Source organism: Hordeum vulgare, chromosome 5H (genome assembly GCF_904849725.1).
Source record: "Hordeum vulgare subsp. vulgare chromosome 5H, MorexV3_pseudomolecules_assembly, whole genome shotgun sequence".
NCBI lineage: Eukaryota > Viridiplantae > Streptophyta > Magnoliopsida > Poales > Poaceae > Hordeum > Hordeum vulgare.
The window spans coordinates 310798617-310810188 of record NC_058522.1 but is presented as its reverse complement, the minus strand read 5'-3'; the positions used below and the strand labels follow the sequence as shown (position 1 = coordinate 310810188).

The window sequence follows — 11572 nt, the reverse complement described above, 5'->3', positions numbered from 1 at the left end:
GGCTCAGCAGTAGTACCGCTGGAGGGTCAGCGGTAGTACCGCTGCAGTCAGCGGTAGCACCGCCAGAGGATCAGCGGTAGTACCGCCGGGCTCGGGCTGTAAGTGGGGGTAACGGTCTGATTCCTTCCCCCACTATATAAAGGGGGTCATCTTCCCCCTTGGTCTTTTCCATCTGTTGAGCTCATGTTCTACCTCCATTGTTGACATTCTTAGAGCTTGCTAACTCTCAATCCCTCCAATGATTCTTGCTTGTTCTTGAGGGAAAAGAGAGAGGAGATCTAGATCCACATCTCCACCAATCACTTTCTCCTCTATGTGAGGGGAACCCCTTGGATCTAGATCTTGGAGTTCTTTGTGAGCTCCTTGTTCTTCCTCTCATATTTCTCCATAGCTTTTGTTGTTGTGGAGGGATTTGAGTGTGAGGGACTTGACCACTTCGTGTGTTCTTGCCATTGCATTAGTTGCATCGGTTTGAGTTCTCCACGGTGATACGTGGAAGTGAGAAGTTGAGAAGCTTATTACCTTTGGTACTTAGTACCCTAGATATTGTTCTTCGTGGATGCTTTGGTGTTCTAGAAGCTTGGTGGTGTCTCGGAGCTCAATCATTGTGGTGTAAAGCTTCGGGCAAGCGTCGGGGTCTCCAATTAGGTTGTGGAGATTGCCCCGAGCAATTTGTACGGGTATCGGTGACCGCCCCAAGGTTTGTCATTTGTACGGGTTCGGTGACCGCCCTCAAGGGTCCCTTAGTGGAATCACGGCATCTTGCATTGTGCGAGAGCGTGAGGAGATTACGGTGGCCTTAGTGGCATCTTGGGGAGCATTGTGCCTCCACACCGCTCCAACAGAGATTAGCATCCGCAAGGGTGTGAACTTCGGGATACATCATCGTCTCCGCGTGCCTCGGTTATCTCTTACCCGAACCCTTTACTTATGCACTTTACTTTGTGATAGCCATATTGTTTATTGTCATATATCTTGCTATCGCTTAGTTGTTTATCTTGCTTAGCATAAGTTGTTGGTGCACATAGGTGAGCCTAGTTGTTGTAGGTTTTGTGCTTGACAAATTAAACGTTAGATTTATTCCGCATTTGTTCAAGCCTAAACCGTAATTATTTTAAAGCGCCTATTCACCCTCCTCTAGGCGACATCCACGTCCTTCCAGCCGCTGGACGTACCCTCCCAGGTGTGGGCGGATATTTCCATGGACTTCATCGAGGGCCTTCACAAGGTGGGCAACAAGTCCGTCATCCTCACGGTTGACCGCTTCTCCAAGTACGTGCACTTCATCGCCCTGGGTCATCCATATACAACCGCCTCCGTGGCGCGGGCCTTCTTCGACGGCATCGTCCGCTTCCACGGTTTTCCTTCGTCCATCGTCAGCGATCGTGACTCCGTGTTCACGGGACATGTCTGGCGGGATCTCTTTCGACTGGCGGGAGTGAAGCTACGCATGAGCACGGCGTTCCACCCTCAGACGGACGGCCAATCCGAGGTGATCGCCATGTACCTGCGCTGTGTTACTGGTGATCGTCCACAAGCTTGGGTGGACTGGTTGGCGTGGGTGGAGTACTGCTACAACACCTCCTATCATTCCGCCCTGCGCACCACGCCTTTCGAGGTGGTCTACGGGCGCCCACCTTCGGCGATGCTCCCTTACAAGCCTGGGACGGCTCGGTCCGAGACGGCGGGCGACTTACTCCGCACCCGCGACGACATTCTCGCTGAGGCGCGCCAGCGTCTTCTCCAAGCACAGCAGCTGGCCCGGAAGTACTCGATGCTCATCATCGCGAGGCGGAGTTCGCGGTGGGCGATTGGGTGTGGCTGCGCCTCCTCCACAGGACAACGCAGTCTCTGGACCCGCGCTCCAAGCGCAAATTGGGACCTCGCTACGCCGGTCCCTTTCGTGTGTTGGAGCGTGTCGGCACACTCGCATACCGTTTGGAGCTGCCAGCTGGTTCTCGCCTCCACGACGTCTTCCATGTCGGCTTACTGAAGGCCTACCGCGGGGACCCTCCTGCAGCGACGCCGGCCCTTCCTCCTACTTCGGATGGCCGCCTCCTTCCAGCTCCCGCGCAGGTGGCGAAGGCGCAGCAGCGCCGCGGCGTCTGGCATGTCTTGGTATAGTGGGCCGGCCTGCCAGAGGAGGAAGCGACTTGGGAGAAGCTCGACGATTTCCGCCAGCAGTTTCCTGATGTTCAGCTCGAGGACGAGCTGTTTGAGAAGGCGGGGAGAAATGTTATGACCGGTACGACGTACCAACGGAGGAGGCCCAATGGGCAGGGTTATTTACGAGCTTAGCCCAAGTTATCTTAGCTATCTTAGAGTCCAAGTTATCTTAGTTATCTTAGAGTCCAAGTTATTGAGATTATATAAACAGATGTAAACAATTATTTCGGAATTAAGCAATAAGACAATTCTATTGCCCGGCTCCCAGAGGAGCCGGAACCCTAATCCTAGCCGCCCTACCCTAGCCGCCTCTCTCTCTCTCTCGCAGCGACGGCGCCCAACTGTCGGCGCCTGCGTCCCCAGCCGCGCCGGCCGCACTTCCACCCCCACAACCTACGCTGGTAGAACCCTAGCCTCTACCAATATATCAATTTGATGTCATATATGTTACTACTTTTTTCCTATATAGTTGATCAAAGTTTTAAAACTTTAACTTAGAACAAAAGCTAGATGTACACTTATTCGCGGATAGAGGGAGTAGGTGCTTATTTAGAAACTCCTTTTATTAGTTAAGCTGCAGGAAAGTTGTTTTTAACGAATATTGGTAAACTAGATTGAGCCCTTTATTGGGCATATTGGACCCTCAACGTGGTATTCGTCAACTGCCTCCATTCCTGGAAGCTGCAGATTCTATTATGTGGATTAGAGCGTGGGCATCAGTTCCCTGAAAGTGACCACCCTGGCCTGATCCATGGTCAATTCCTTTGAATGTTCAAATGCAGAAGTCACCATCGAAGCATCAATCAGTTAGCTGTAATGGACACAAGTGTCCCCATCTTTATTGGTGGTTTTGATGCTGGCATAGTGTTTTGATTATCTGGTCAGATGTGTCACTCTCTACCTGGACTGCCTCCGGTGGGTGCAAGTCTGACTTTGACTGCCTGTGAGGCTGTGAGGCAAAGGCACTGGCATGATTACAGCCCTGACGTTTTTAGATGTTTAAGGAGTTGAAACTCCGTAGCATCCTGATTTTGTCTTTAGATTAATATTTTCCTTTCAGGATTGAGACAGAAATTTACCTTAAATAGACGAGTGGTACTTGTTCAGCCGTCATCTGGCGCTGCTATCTCTGCAACCATGGTTCCTGCTCTTCCAACACGCCTTGCCACTATCTACCTCCTCTCCTTTTTCGCACTTGTCTCGAGCGCTGCAAATCGAGACATACTGCGACCGGGAACCTCCCTCACCGTCGAAGCCTACCAAAGTGAAATCCTGCAATCACCGGATGGCACCTTCTCCTGTGGCTTCTACGGCGTCTACGACAACGCCTTCACCTTCTCAATATGGTACTCCAAGGCAGCCAACAGGACCGTCGTCTGGAGTGCGAACCGCCACCGCCCCGTCCACTCCAGGAGGTCAGCCCTGACCTTGCACAAGGATGGTAACATGGTCCTCACAGATTATGATGACTCGGTTGTGTGGCAAGCTGATCATGATGGCAACTACCACAGAAATATTCAGCATGCTCAGCTGCTGGACACTGGGAATCTCGTAATGAAGAACACCAGCGGCGCGACAATATGGCAAAGTTTTGATTCACCGACAGACACGCTCCTACCAGCCCAGTACATCACGGCTACGACAAAGTTGGTCTCAACAACCCAGTCGCATGCTCCTGGTAACTACATCTTCCGTTTCAATGATATATCACTGCTGTCACTTATATATGATGTCCCCGAGGTTTCGGATATATACTGGCCAAACCCTGATAACAGTGTGTACGACAATAACAGAAGCCGGTATAACAGTACTAGATTGGCGATTCTAGACAACAATGGGGTCCTTGCATCTAGTGATTTTGCTGATGGAGTGCTACTTAAGGCCTCTGATGCAGCGTCGGGGACTAAGAGAAGGCTAACTCTTGATCCTGATGGTAATCTCCGTTTGTACAGCCTGAACGACTCAGATGGGATGTGGTCAGTTTCAATGGTAGCAATCTCCCAACCTTGCACTATCCATGGTTTGTGCGGTCAGAATGGAATTTGTCATTACTCACCTGAACCTACGTGTTCATGCCCACCGGGTTATGTGATGACCAACCCGGGTAACTGGACCCAAGGTTGCACGGCTAGTTTCAACATACCATGTCATGATCAGGAACCTATGAAGTTTGTAAAACTCCCACACACGGATTTCTGGGGATCGGATCAGAAGCGCCTTCTGGGAGTTTCCTTTGAGGCTTGTAGGAACAGTTGCATCAATGACTGCACCTGCAAAGGCTTTCAATACCAACAAGGTACAGGGTCATGCTACCCGAAAGCTCTTCTTTTCAATGGAAAGAGCTGCGCGACACGCAGCGTGCGTACAATATATCTCAAAATTCCTGCCAGGTTGAATGTTTCAGATACACCTATTCCTCAGTCCAATGTATTGGATCCTGCGCCTCCTCGTCTCGACTGCAATCAGATGAGCAGAGGAATCAGATATCCATTTCCAGATTTGCACAAAACTGGCGATGAAGAATTAAATTGGTTGTACTTCTACAGTTTCATAGTTGCAATTTTTGTTTTTGAGGTTTCTTTCATAACATTTGCATGGTTCTTTGTCTTGAGAAGAGAGCTGAGACCATCAGAAATGTGGGCAGCTGAGGAAGGTTACAGGGTGATGACTAGTCATTTTCGAAGATACAGTTACAGAGAGCTTGTTGAGGCAACAAGAAAGTTCAGAGTTGAGCTAGGAAGGGGAAGCTCAGGCACTGTGTATAAAGGTGTCCTAGAAGATGAAAGGCCAGTGGCTGTTAAGAAGCTGGAAAATGTAAGTCGAGGCAAGGAAGAGTTTCAAGCTGAGCTGAGCGTAATTGGGAGGATCTACCACATGAATTTGGCCAGAATATGGGGGGTTTGCTCAGAAGGGTCACACAGGCTGTTGGTTTGTGAGTATGTGGAGAACGGATCTCTGGCAAACATTTTGTTCAATGACCAAAAAGCTATCGTGCTGGACTGGAAGCAAAGGTTTAATATCGCATTGGGTATCGCAAAAGGGTTGGCCTATCTTCACCATGAGTGCTTAGAATGGGTCATCCATTGTGACGTGAAACCTGAGAATATACTGTTGGACACAAACTTTGAGCCTAAGATCACTGACTTTGGGTTGACAAAGTTACTAAACAGAGGCGGAGCCACACAGAACATGTCGCAGGTGCGAGGAACGATAGGTTACATAGCTCCTGAGTGGGTTTCAAGCCTCCCAATCACGGCGAAAGTCGATGTTTATAGTTACGGAGTTGTTTTGCTTGAGCTTTTATCTGGGACAAGAGTTTCAGAGTTGGCTGTAGGTTCAGGTTCAGAGGTGCATAGCAAGCTGCAGAAGCTTGTCAGGGTGCTTGCTGATAAACTGGGAGGACTTGAAGAATCATCGATTAATGAATTTGTTGACCCTGAATTGGGTGGACAATTCAGCTATGTCCAAGCAAGAACAATGATCAAGTTGGCTGTTTCCTGCCTGCAGGAAGACAGAAACAAGAGGCCAACCATGGAATCTGTAGTCCAGACTCTCCTGCCGTTTGACGAAGCTAGTGGTTAGTGTTTGGACTACCATTGTTTGTGGAATGTATGAATAAGGTGAAGGGTACTTGATTGCAAGGTAAAGGATGTAAAATAGTTGTCAGTTGTCACTGTGATGCATTTGAACGTTGGATAGATTGGGTCCAGCCATCTAGGTCACAGTGGTGAAATTTCCATGTTTTTCATGCTAATTTGGAATTTGCAGATATCATGTGAATACAAAAGTTTGACATAGTTTGGGAACAATGTCCTTGCTAAAAGATACTTGTAATGCTTATGCTTCTTCTGTTTACTCTGCTCCCATTTTTCCTGGCTGATTTTCAATATAGTTTAAGGTGAACCACCAAATCGTGTGCTCTTTTTTGTTGTCGCGGGATACCGTTACCATATAATTTAGCATTAGTTTAGTTACACCCACGTATCTACATATATACTTTCAGTCCTATAGAAGTCCTCTTTTAGATGAACTCCTAGAAGTCATTGAGTTTACAAGATGCTGAAGGTTGTCAACGGAATATAGGGCGTGTTCGGTTCACATCTCTGTTTGAGGGCACTTTGCATACTTGTCCCAGTTGGACCTGGTTGGGCAAATGAGGCTAGAAACCAACATCAGCATGTAGTGGTTGCCTGCATTGGGCTTTCTGCATGAGGGAATCAGACCTTGAAGTATGGGTACCATCTTGGGCTAGTGCGAATCTTGGTAGGAGTCCGACCGGTTGGTGACCTGATCATCTCTCCTCTGAGTTCCCCAACAACATACAACACTTGCTTGAAGTACCTGGAGATGGTCTCCCTTGATCTCCTCAAGGTGTTGTGTACAACCCTGAACCTCTGGTTATGACCAACAACATGGAGGAACATGGCCACTTGCTCATCCACAGTGGTGTTGATGCTATCTTGTAGCAGCCCCTTGCTCCTAAAAGCCTGCACAAGTCTGTTGAAAGGAGCACTTTTCATTCTAAGCATCCACAAAGCCTCTGTGCCGTTGCAGTTGTAGATGTAGTTCAGATTGGCCATCCTCTCCTGATCCCGGATTAACATCGGACCATACCGGATGAGATGTTTCTCATTCTGATGAACAACTCTCTTATGGACCAACATGATCCAGGCCTGAACCACAGCTATCAGCGATGCTGCCTGAACTAGAAGCTTCGTCTGTTCATCCACAACCTAAGCCACATCCATGGTGCGGTCAGGGTAGGCGCTATCGACCCTAAACGCTCCTATCGAACGACCTATCACATAACAGAGGAGGGGGAGGGGTAGCTTACCAACTTCGATGTCGGTGGAGACATGGCGGAGACGAGGATGGCCGGACGGAGTCGAGGAAGAAGGGGAGAAGAAGTTGCCGCTACCAGGGAGTGGTGTTGCCGTTGCAGGTCAGATCCGAGCAACCGCCGCCGTCGCAGCCGCATATTTGAGTCGCCACCGCCGCCGGTGTCAACAACAACAGAGGAGGGTTTGTTCTAAAGCTTGAGGTGAGCGAGTAAATGGGGTGGTGAGGGTATATTTGACGCCACCCCGCCTCGGCCGATTTTCCCCTCCCGCCATCTCCGCCTGCTTCCCCCCTGCACCGCGCCCTACGCCGCTTCTTCATTTTCCGCTCGACTCAGCCTGGCTCGCTGAAAATGGCCGATTCGGCCGTTCCCAGCGAGCCAGGCTCTGGGGTGCTTTAAGTTTCATGCAAATGCGAGCCAGGCCGGCCTGCAGGCAACCAAACGACCCATTTTCATCCCGCCCGGGCCTGGTTGGGTTGTATGCAGCCATCCAAACGCGTCCATAGTGTGTGAAGAATACTGATATCGATCAGCATCCCAGTATGATGGCTGGAGTTTGCCACAGATACTCTTACCATACAAGCAAAATACCTATGTTGCTACGGGCAAAACGTAAGAAATGCCTAAATGCACCGCGGTTCAGATTTCTGGTCCTTCAAGATCATAGGTTGTTTGCTCTCCTTACGATTTTGGCAACACTAAATTTCCAATATACTCCTACTTTGAAGTTGAAGTTACACTTCATCACAAGCAAAATTAATACATTATGTAAGGGTCCATCAGGCAATCTGAAAAGAACGTAGTCACACTACAAATCCAAGATCACACATACATAAGCAACAAGTCGTAGTCGCACTACAAATCCATATTGAAATTCATATTCATACAATCACTACACCAATTCATGAAGATCTGGCACCCAAGCGGATCATCAGCGGATCCACAAGAAAGTTTACCCATAGTATAGATGTCGTGATAGATAACCAAGGGTATAGATATACACATGTTGAACTGCTTGACAGCAAACTAATATCAGCAGAAGATCAGTTTATGCCTTTTCCTGAATGTTTATAGTACAGCATTGTGCATGAAAGAAAAATGTTCCTGCAAAGCTAAAAGCAACCAACAAAAAAAAACTTACATGCATTAGCTTGCTTTGGCTTTTCTGTGGTCTAAAAAGAGAAATAAGTATATGTCACGAAATGATGTCACTGTATGCACATGACAGAGTATGATGAGCATGATGCCCCTCTTTTACTCCAAGTAGCAAGTGTAATCACCAAGAGATAACATTTCCTTACTTTCTTTCAAAAGGTACATGTTTTTTTAAGGAAAGGCACACACGACCACGGTACTTTTCTGAAACAATCTGGTGAACGCAGAGAAAATCGGTTATTTGCCATTTTCAAAACCGGGCTTCGCAAAACTGCCACTGTCAACATTGGCTTCGGAAAAATGCCACCCAGCTCGTGGGCACCTTGATTAACATGCCATTCTTCCTTTTCCTATTTATTTTTCTTTTCTTTTCCATTTTCTGGCAGCTGAAAGGACCAAAATGCCCTTAGATCTTACAGCCTTACTCGATGTGTTTGTGGCCTGGTTTGGATGGATTGCTGGTGGCTAGCACATCCTTGTCGTCAGATTGCTTGCATTATCTGTCTTCACAACTTGCACGCACGCATCCGTCTCCTCCTGCAACTGCTGCCGCCAACACGCCAAAAGGGCAAGCTGCGCTGGCGCGCATATAGGTGTGGACGAGCAGCAGCGGCGAGAGGCGGTGGCTCGCGCACAGGCATCTGCCAGGTTGCACCGGCCCGTGCAAACGTGGACTAGCACCGACGGCAAGCTGCAAGCATGAACGCGACAAGGGCGAGCACCGCCGACGAGCTGCAGGGTGCAGGCATCAGCTCGACAAGGGCGAGCAGCGGTTGCTCACACAGGCATGGTCAAGCTAGGGCGGCGAGCCGCGATGCTGCGCGCAGGCGTGGGCTAGCAACTGCGGCGACCGGTGGTACCTCACATGGGCATGCTCCAGCTAAGATGGCGAGCCATGATGGTGTGTGGAGGCGTGGGTTAGCAACAGTGGCGGTCGGCGGTGTCCAGCGATTGAAGCAAGACGTGCAGGCGATCAGGGATGCGGCAAGCACGAACTCATCCGCTTTAAGCGCTCTTATATGATGCTAAATACGTGAAGATAGCAGTAGATATCACCAGGGATACTTTGGTTCTTTCAGGTGTCAGAAAATGGAAAAGAAAAATAAAATCAATGAAAAAAGGCGAAATGGCTTCTTAATCAAAATGCACACGAGTTGGGTGGCATTTTTACGAATTCAATGTTAAAAGTGGCAATTTTACGAAGCCCCATATCGAAAATGGCAAATAGCCAATTTTCTCGGTGAACACATATAGTAGAAAACATTGTACTTCACTATTTTCAGCTTGCTGTGACAAGAAGCATTTCCCTGGAAAAGACTCATGACAACCTCTTGACACTGATAGTTCACCCATCAGGTTGTATGTACCTTCTTCTTCTTTAGGTATATGCACTAAGATTTTGCTTTCAGTGAGGTCCAGAGGCACTAAGATTTCGTCTGAACTTTCTTGCAGGCACCACAAACAGAAAGAGATGCTCACTCTGAACCTAGCATACATGCTTGGAAGCCAAGTCTCGCCGTCAGAGATCAAAGCTTAAAGCCTTGGCATGATCCAGAAAAAACACTCAATGGTGCATCTTATCTTCTCTCCATTTGACTTTGCTTTGAAGCAATTCAATGGCATGCCCAAATTGAGACTACAAATACATGCATCCTGTCCTCCATCCTGCAACTAACTGACCGCCAACACTTGCATTCCTGGCATCAAGCATGGCTTCTCCTCAGCATCTGATGAAGCTTTCGGGTGCTCTTCTCCTCCTCTGCGTCGGCGCGTGTGTGGCCCGCAACAGTGACTTCTCCATTGTTGGCTACTCGGAGGAGGACCTGTCGTCCAACGAAAGACTCGTCGAGCTGTTTGAGAAGTGGCTGGCCAAACACCAGAAGGCGTACGCGAGCTTCGAGGAGAAGCTGCACAGGTTCGAGGTGTTCAAGGACAACCTGAAGCACATCGACAAGATCAACCGGGAAGTGACCAGCTACTGGCTCGGCCTCAACGAGTTTGCCGACCTCACCCATGACGAGTTCAAGGCCGCCTACCTCGGCCTCGATGCCGCTCCGGCTCGCCGGGGCAGCAGCCGGAGCTTCAGGTACGAGGACGTGAGCGCCAGCGACCTGCCCAAGTCTGTGGACTGGAGGAAGAAGGGCGCGGTGACAGAGGTGAAGAACCAGGGGCAGTGCGGCAGCTGTTGGGCCTTCTCGACGGTGGCGGCGGTGGAAGGGATCAACGCCATCGTGACAGGCAACCTGACCGCGCTGTCGGAGCAGGAGCTCATCGACTGCAGCGTCGATGGCAACAGCGGCTGCAATGGCGGCTTGATGGACTACGCCTTCTCCTACATCGCGTCCAGTGGCGGGCTGCACACCGAGGAGGCGTACCCCTACCTCATGGAGGAAGGCAGCTGCGGCGACGGCAAGAAGGCCGAGTCGGAGGCGGTGACGATCAGCGGCTACGAGGATGTGCCGGCCAATGACGAGCAGGCGCTGATCAAGGCTCTCGCCCACCAGCCCGTGTCCGTGGCCATCGAGGCCTCCGGCAGGCACTTCCAGTTCTACAGCGGGGTAAGCATGCATATCGTCTTTCTATTCTAGCAACGGAAAAGAAAACACCATTTCTTTTGGAAAGAAGCTGCGATATGACACCATTTCTTGGTTGTTGCAGGGAGTTTTCGACGGTCCATGCGGCGCGCAGCTAGATCACGGCGTGGCGGCGGTCGGGTACGGGTCGGACAAGGGGAAGGGCCACGACTACATCATCGTGAGGAACTCGTGGGGCGCCCAGTGGGGCGAGAAGGGTTACATCAGGATGAAGAGGGGCACCAGCAACGGCGAGGGCCTCTGCGGCATCAACAAGATGGCCTCCTACCCAACCAAGGACAACTGATGCTCCAAGCTCAGATGCTGCATCCATCCAGAGGATTGAAGATTTGAACCATCCTTGAGAGTCCTTGTTCCCGATCTTTGCATTTCCCTGCTTTTTCTTTCACTTTTTTTCTTATCTCAAGAGTTCCTTTAATTCGGTTAAAACGACGAACATGGACTGAAATAATAAAATTTGTTTCCCAGTTTCTGTTGAGCATATAGTTTATAGTGAATTTTTTTAAAAGACTTATATTTAAAAATGGAGAGAATATGTCTGAAACTCCAGAGGTAAACGTGAGCGCGAGCACTGTACTGAAACCGAAGACATTTTGTAACATGTTCGGAACTGAAACCGAAGACATTTTGTAACATGTTCGGAAAGACACTGGGATCAGTTGTCCAATGTTCTCGAGAAAAATATGGTCTAGAAACATCGGTTGGAATATTGCAACAACAGCATGTCGGTCCACCTGCACTCACAGTTAAATTAAGCATGATTCTTCTCAACAATAAAAAAAAGCATAAATGTCGGTCCCCGGTTGTGCTCACGGAA

At 49.3% G+C, this 11572-nt stretch overlaps 2 protein-coding genes across 3 annotated transcripts; both read left to right on the top strand.

Moving 5' to 3' along the window:
* The first annotated feature begins 2603 nt into the window (after positions 1 to 2603).
* On the top strand, positions 2604 to 5975 carry LOC123396577 (putative receptor protein kinase ZmPK1). 2 transcript variants are annotated; one of them, XM_045091475.1, is made up of 2 exons: positions 2604 to 3581; positions 3678 to 5975. In XM_045091475.1, exons 1-2 carry the CDS (start codon positions 3304 to 3306, stop codon positions 5746 to 5748), a joined length of 2349 nt encoding a protein of 782 aa, XP_044947410.1. In that variant the 5' UTR covers positions 2604 to 3303; the 3' UTR covers positions 5749 to 5975. The 2 variants fall into 2 exon arrangements, with proteins under 2 accessions (XP_044947410.1, XP_044947409.1); XM_045091474.1 differs by having other exon boundaries at positions 2604 to 5975.
* Positions 5976 to 9609: 3634 nt separating this feature from the next.
* LOC123396579 (cysteine protease XCP1-like) lies at positions 9610 to 11225 on the top strand. The gene is made up of 2 exons (XM_045091476.1): positions 9610 to 10719; positions 10820 to 11225. Exons 1-2 carry the CDS (start codon positions 9871 to 9873, stop codon positions 11039 to 11041), a joined length of 1071 nt encoding a protein of 356 aa, XP_044947411.1. The 5' UTR covers positions 9610 to 9870; the 3' UTR covers positions 11042 to 11225.
* Positions 11226 to 11572: the final 347 nt, after the last annotated feature.

What these genes read in the sequence shown, in the direction of transcription:
- LOC123396577 (XM_045091474.1), top strand. Translation starts at nt 3,304, where the DNA reads ATGGTTCCTGCTCTTCCAACACGCCTTGCCACTATCTACCTCCTCTCC.
- LOC123396579 (XM_045091476.1), top strand. Translation starts at nt 9,871, where the DNA reads ATGGCTTCTCCTCAGCATCTGATGAAGCTTTCGGGTGCTCTTCTCCTC. An exon ending in ACTTCCAGTTCTACAGCGGG is followed by an intron (nt 10,720 to 10,819) that starts GTAAGCATGCAT and finishes TGGTTGTTGCAG; the next exon opens with GGAGTTTTCGACGGTCCATG.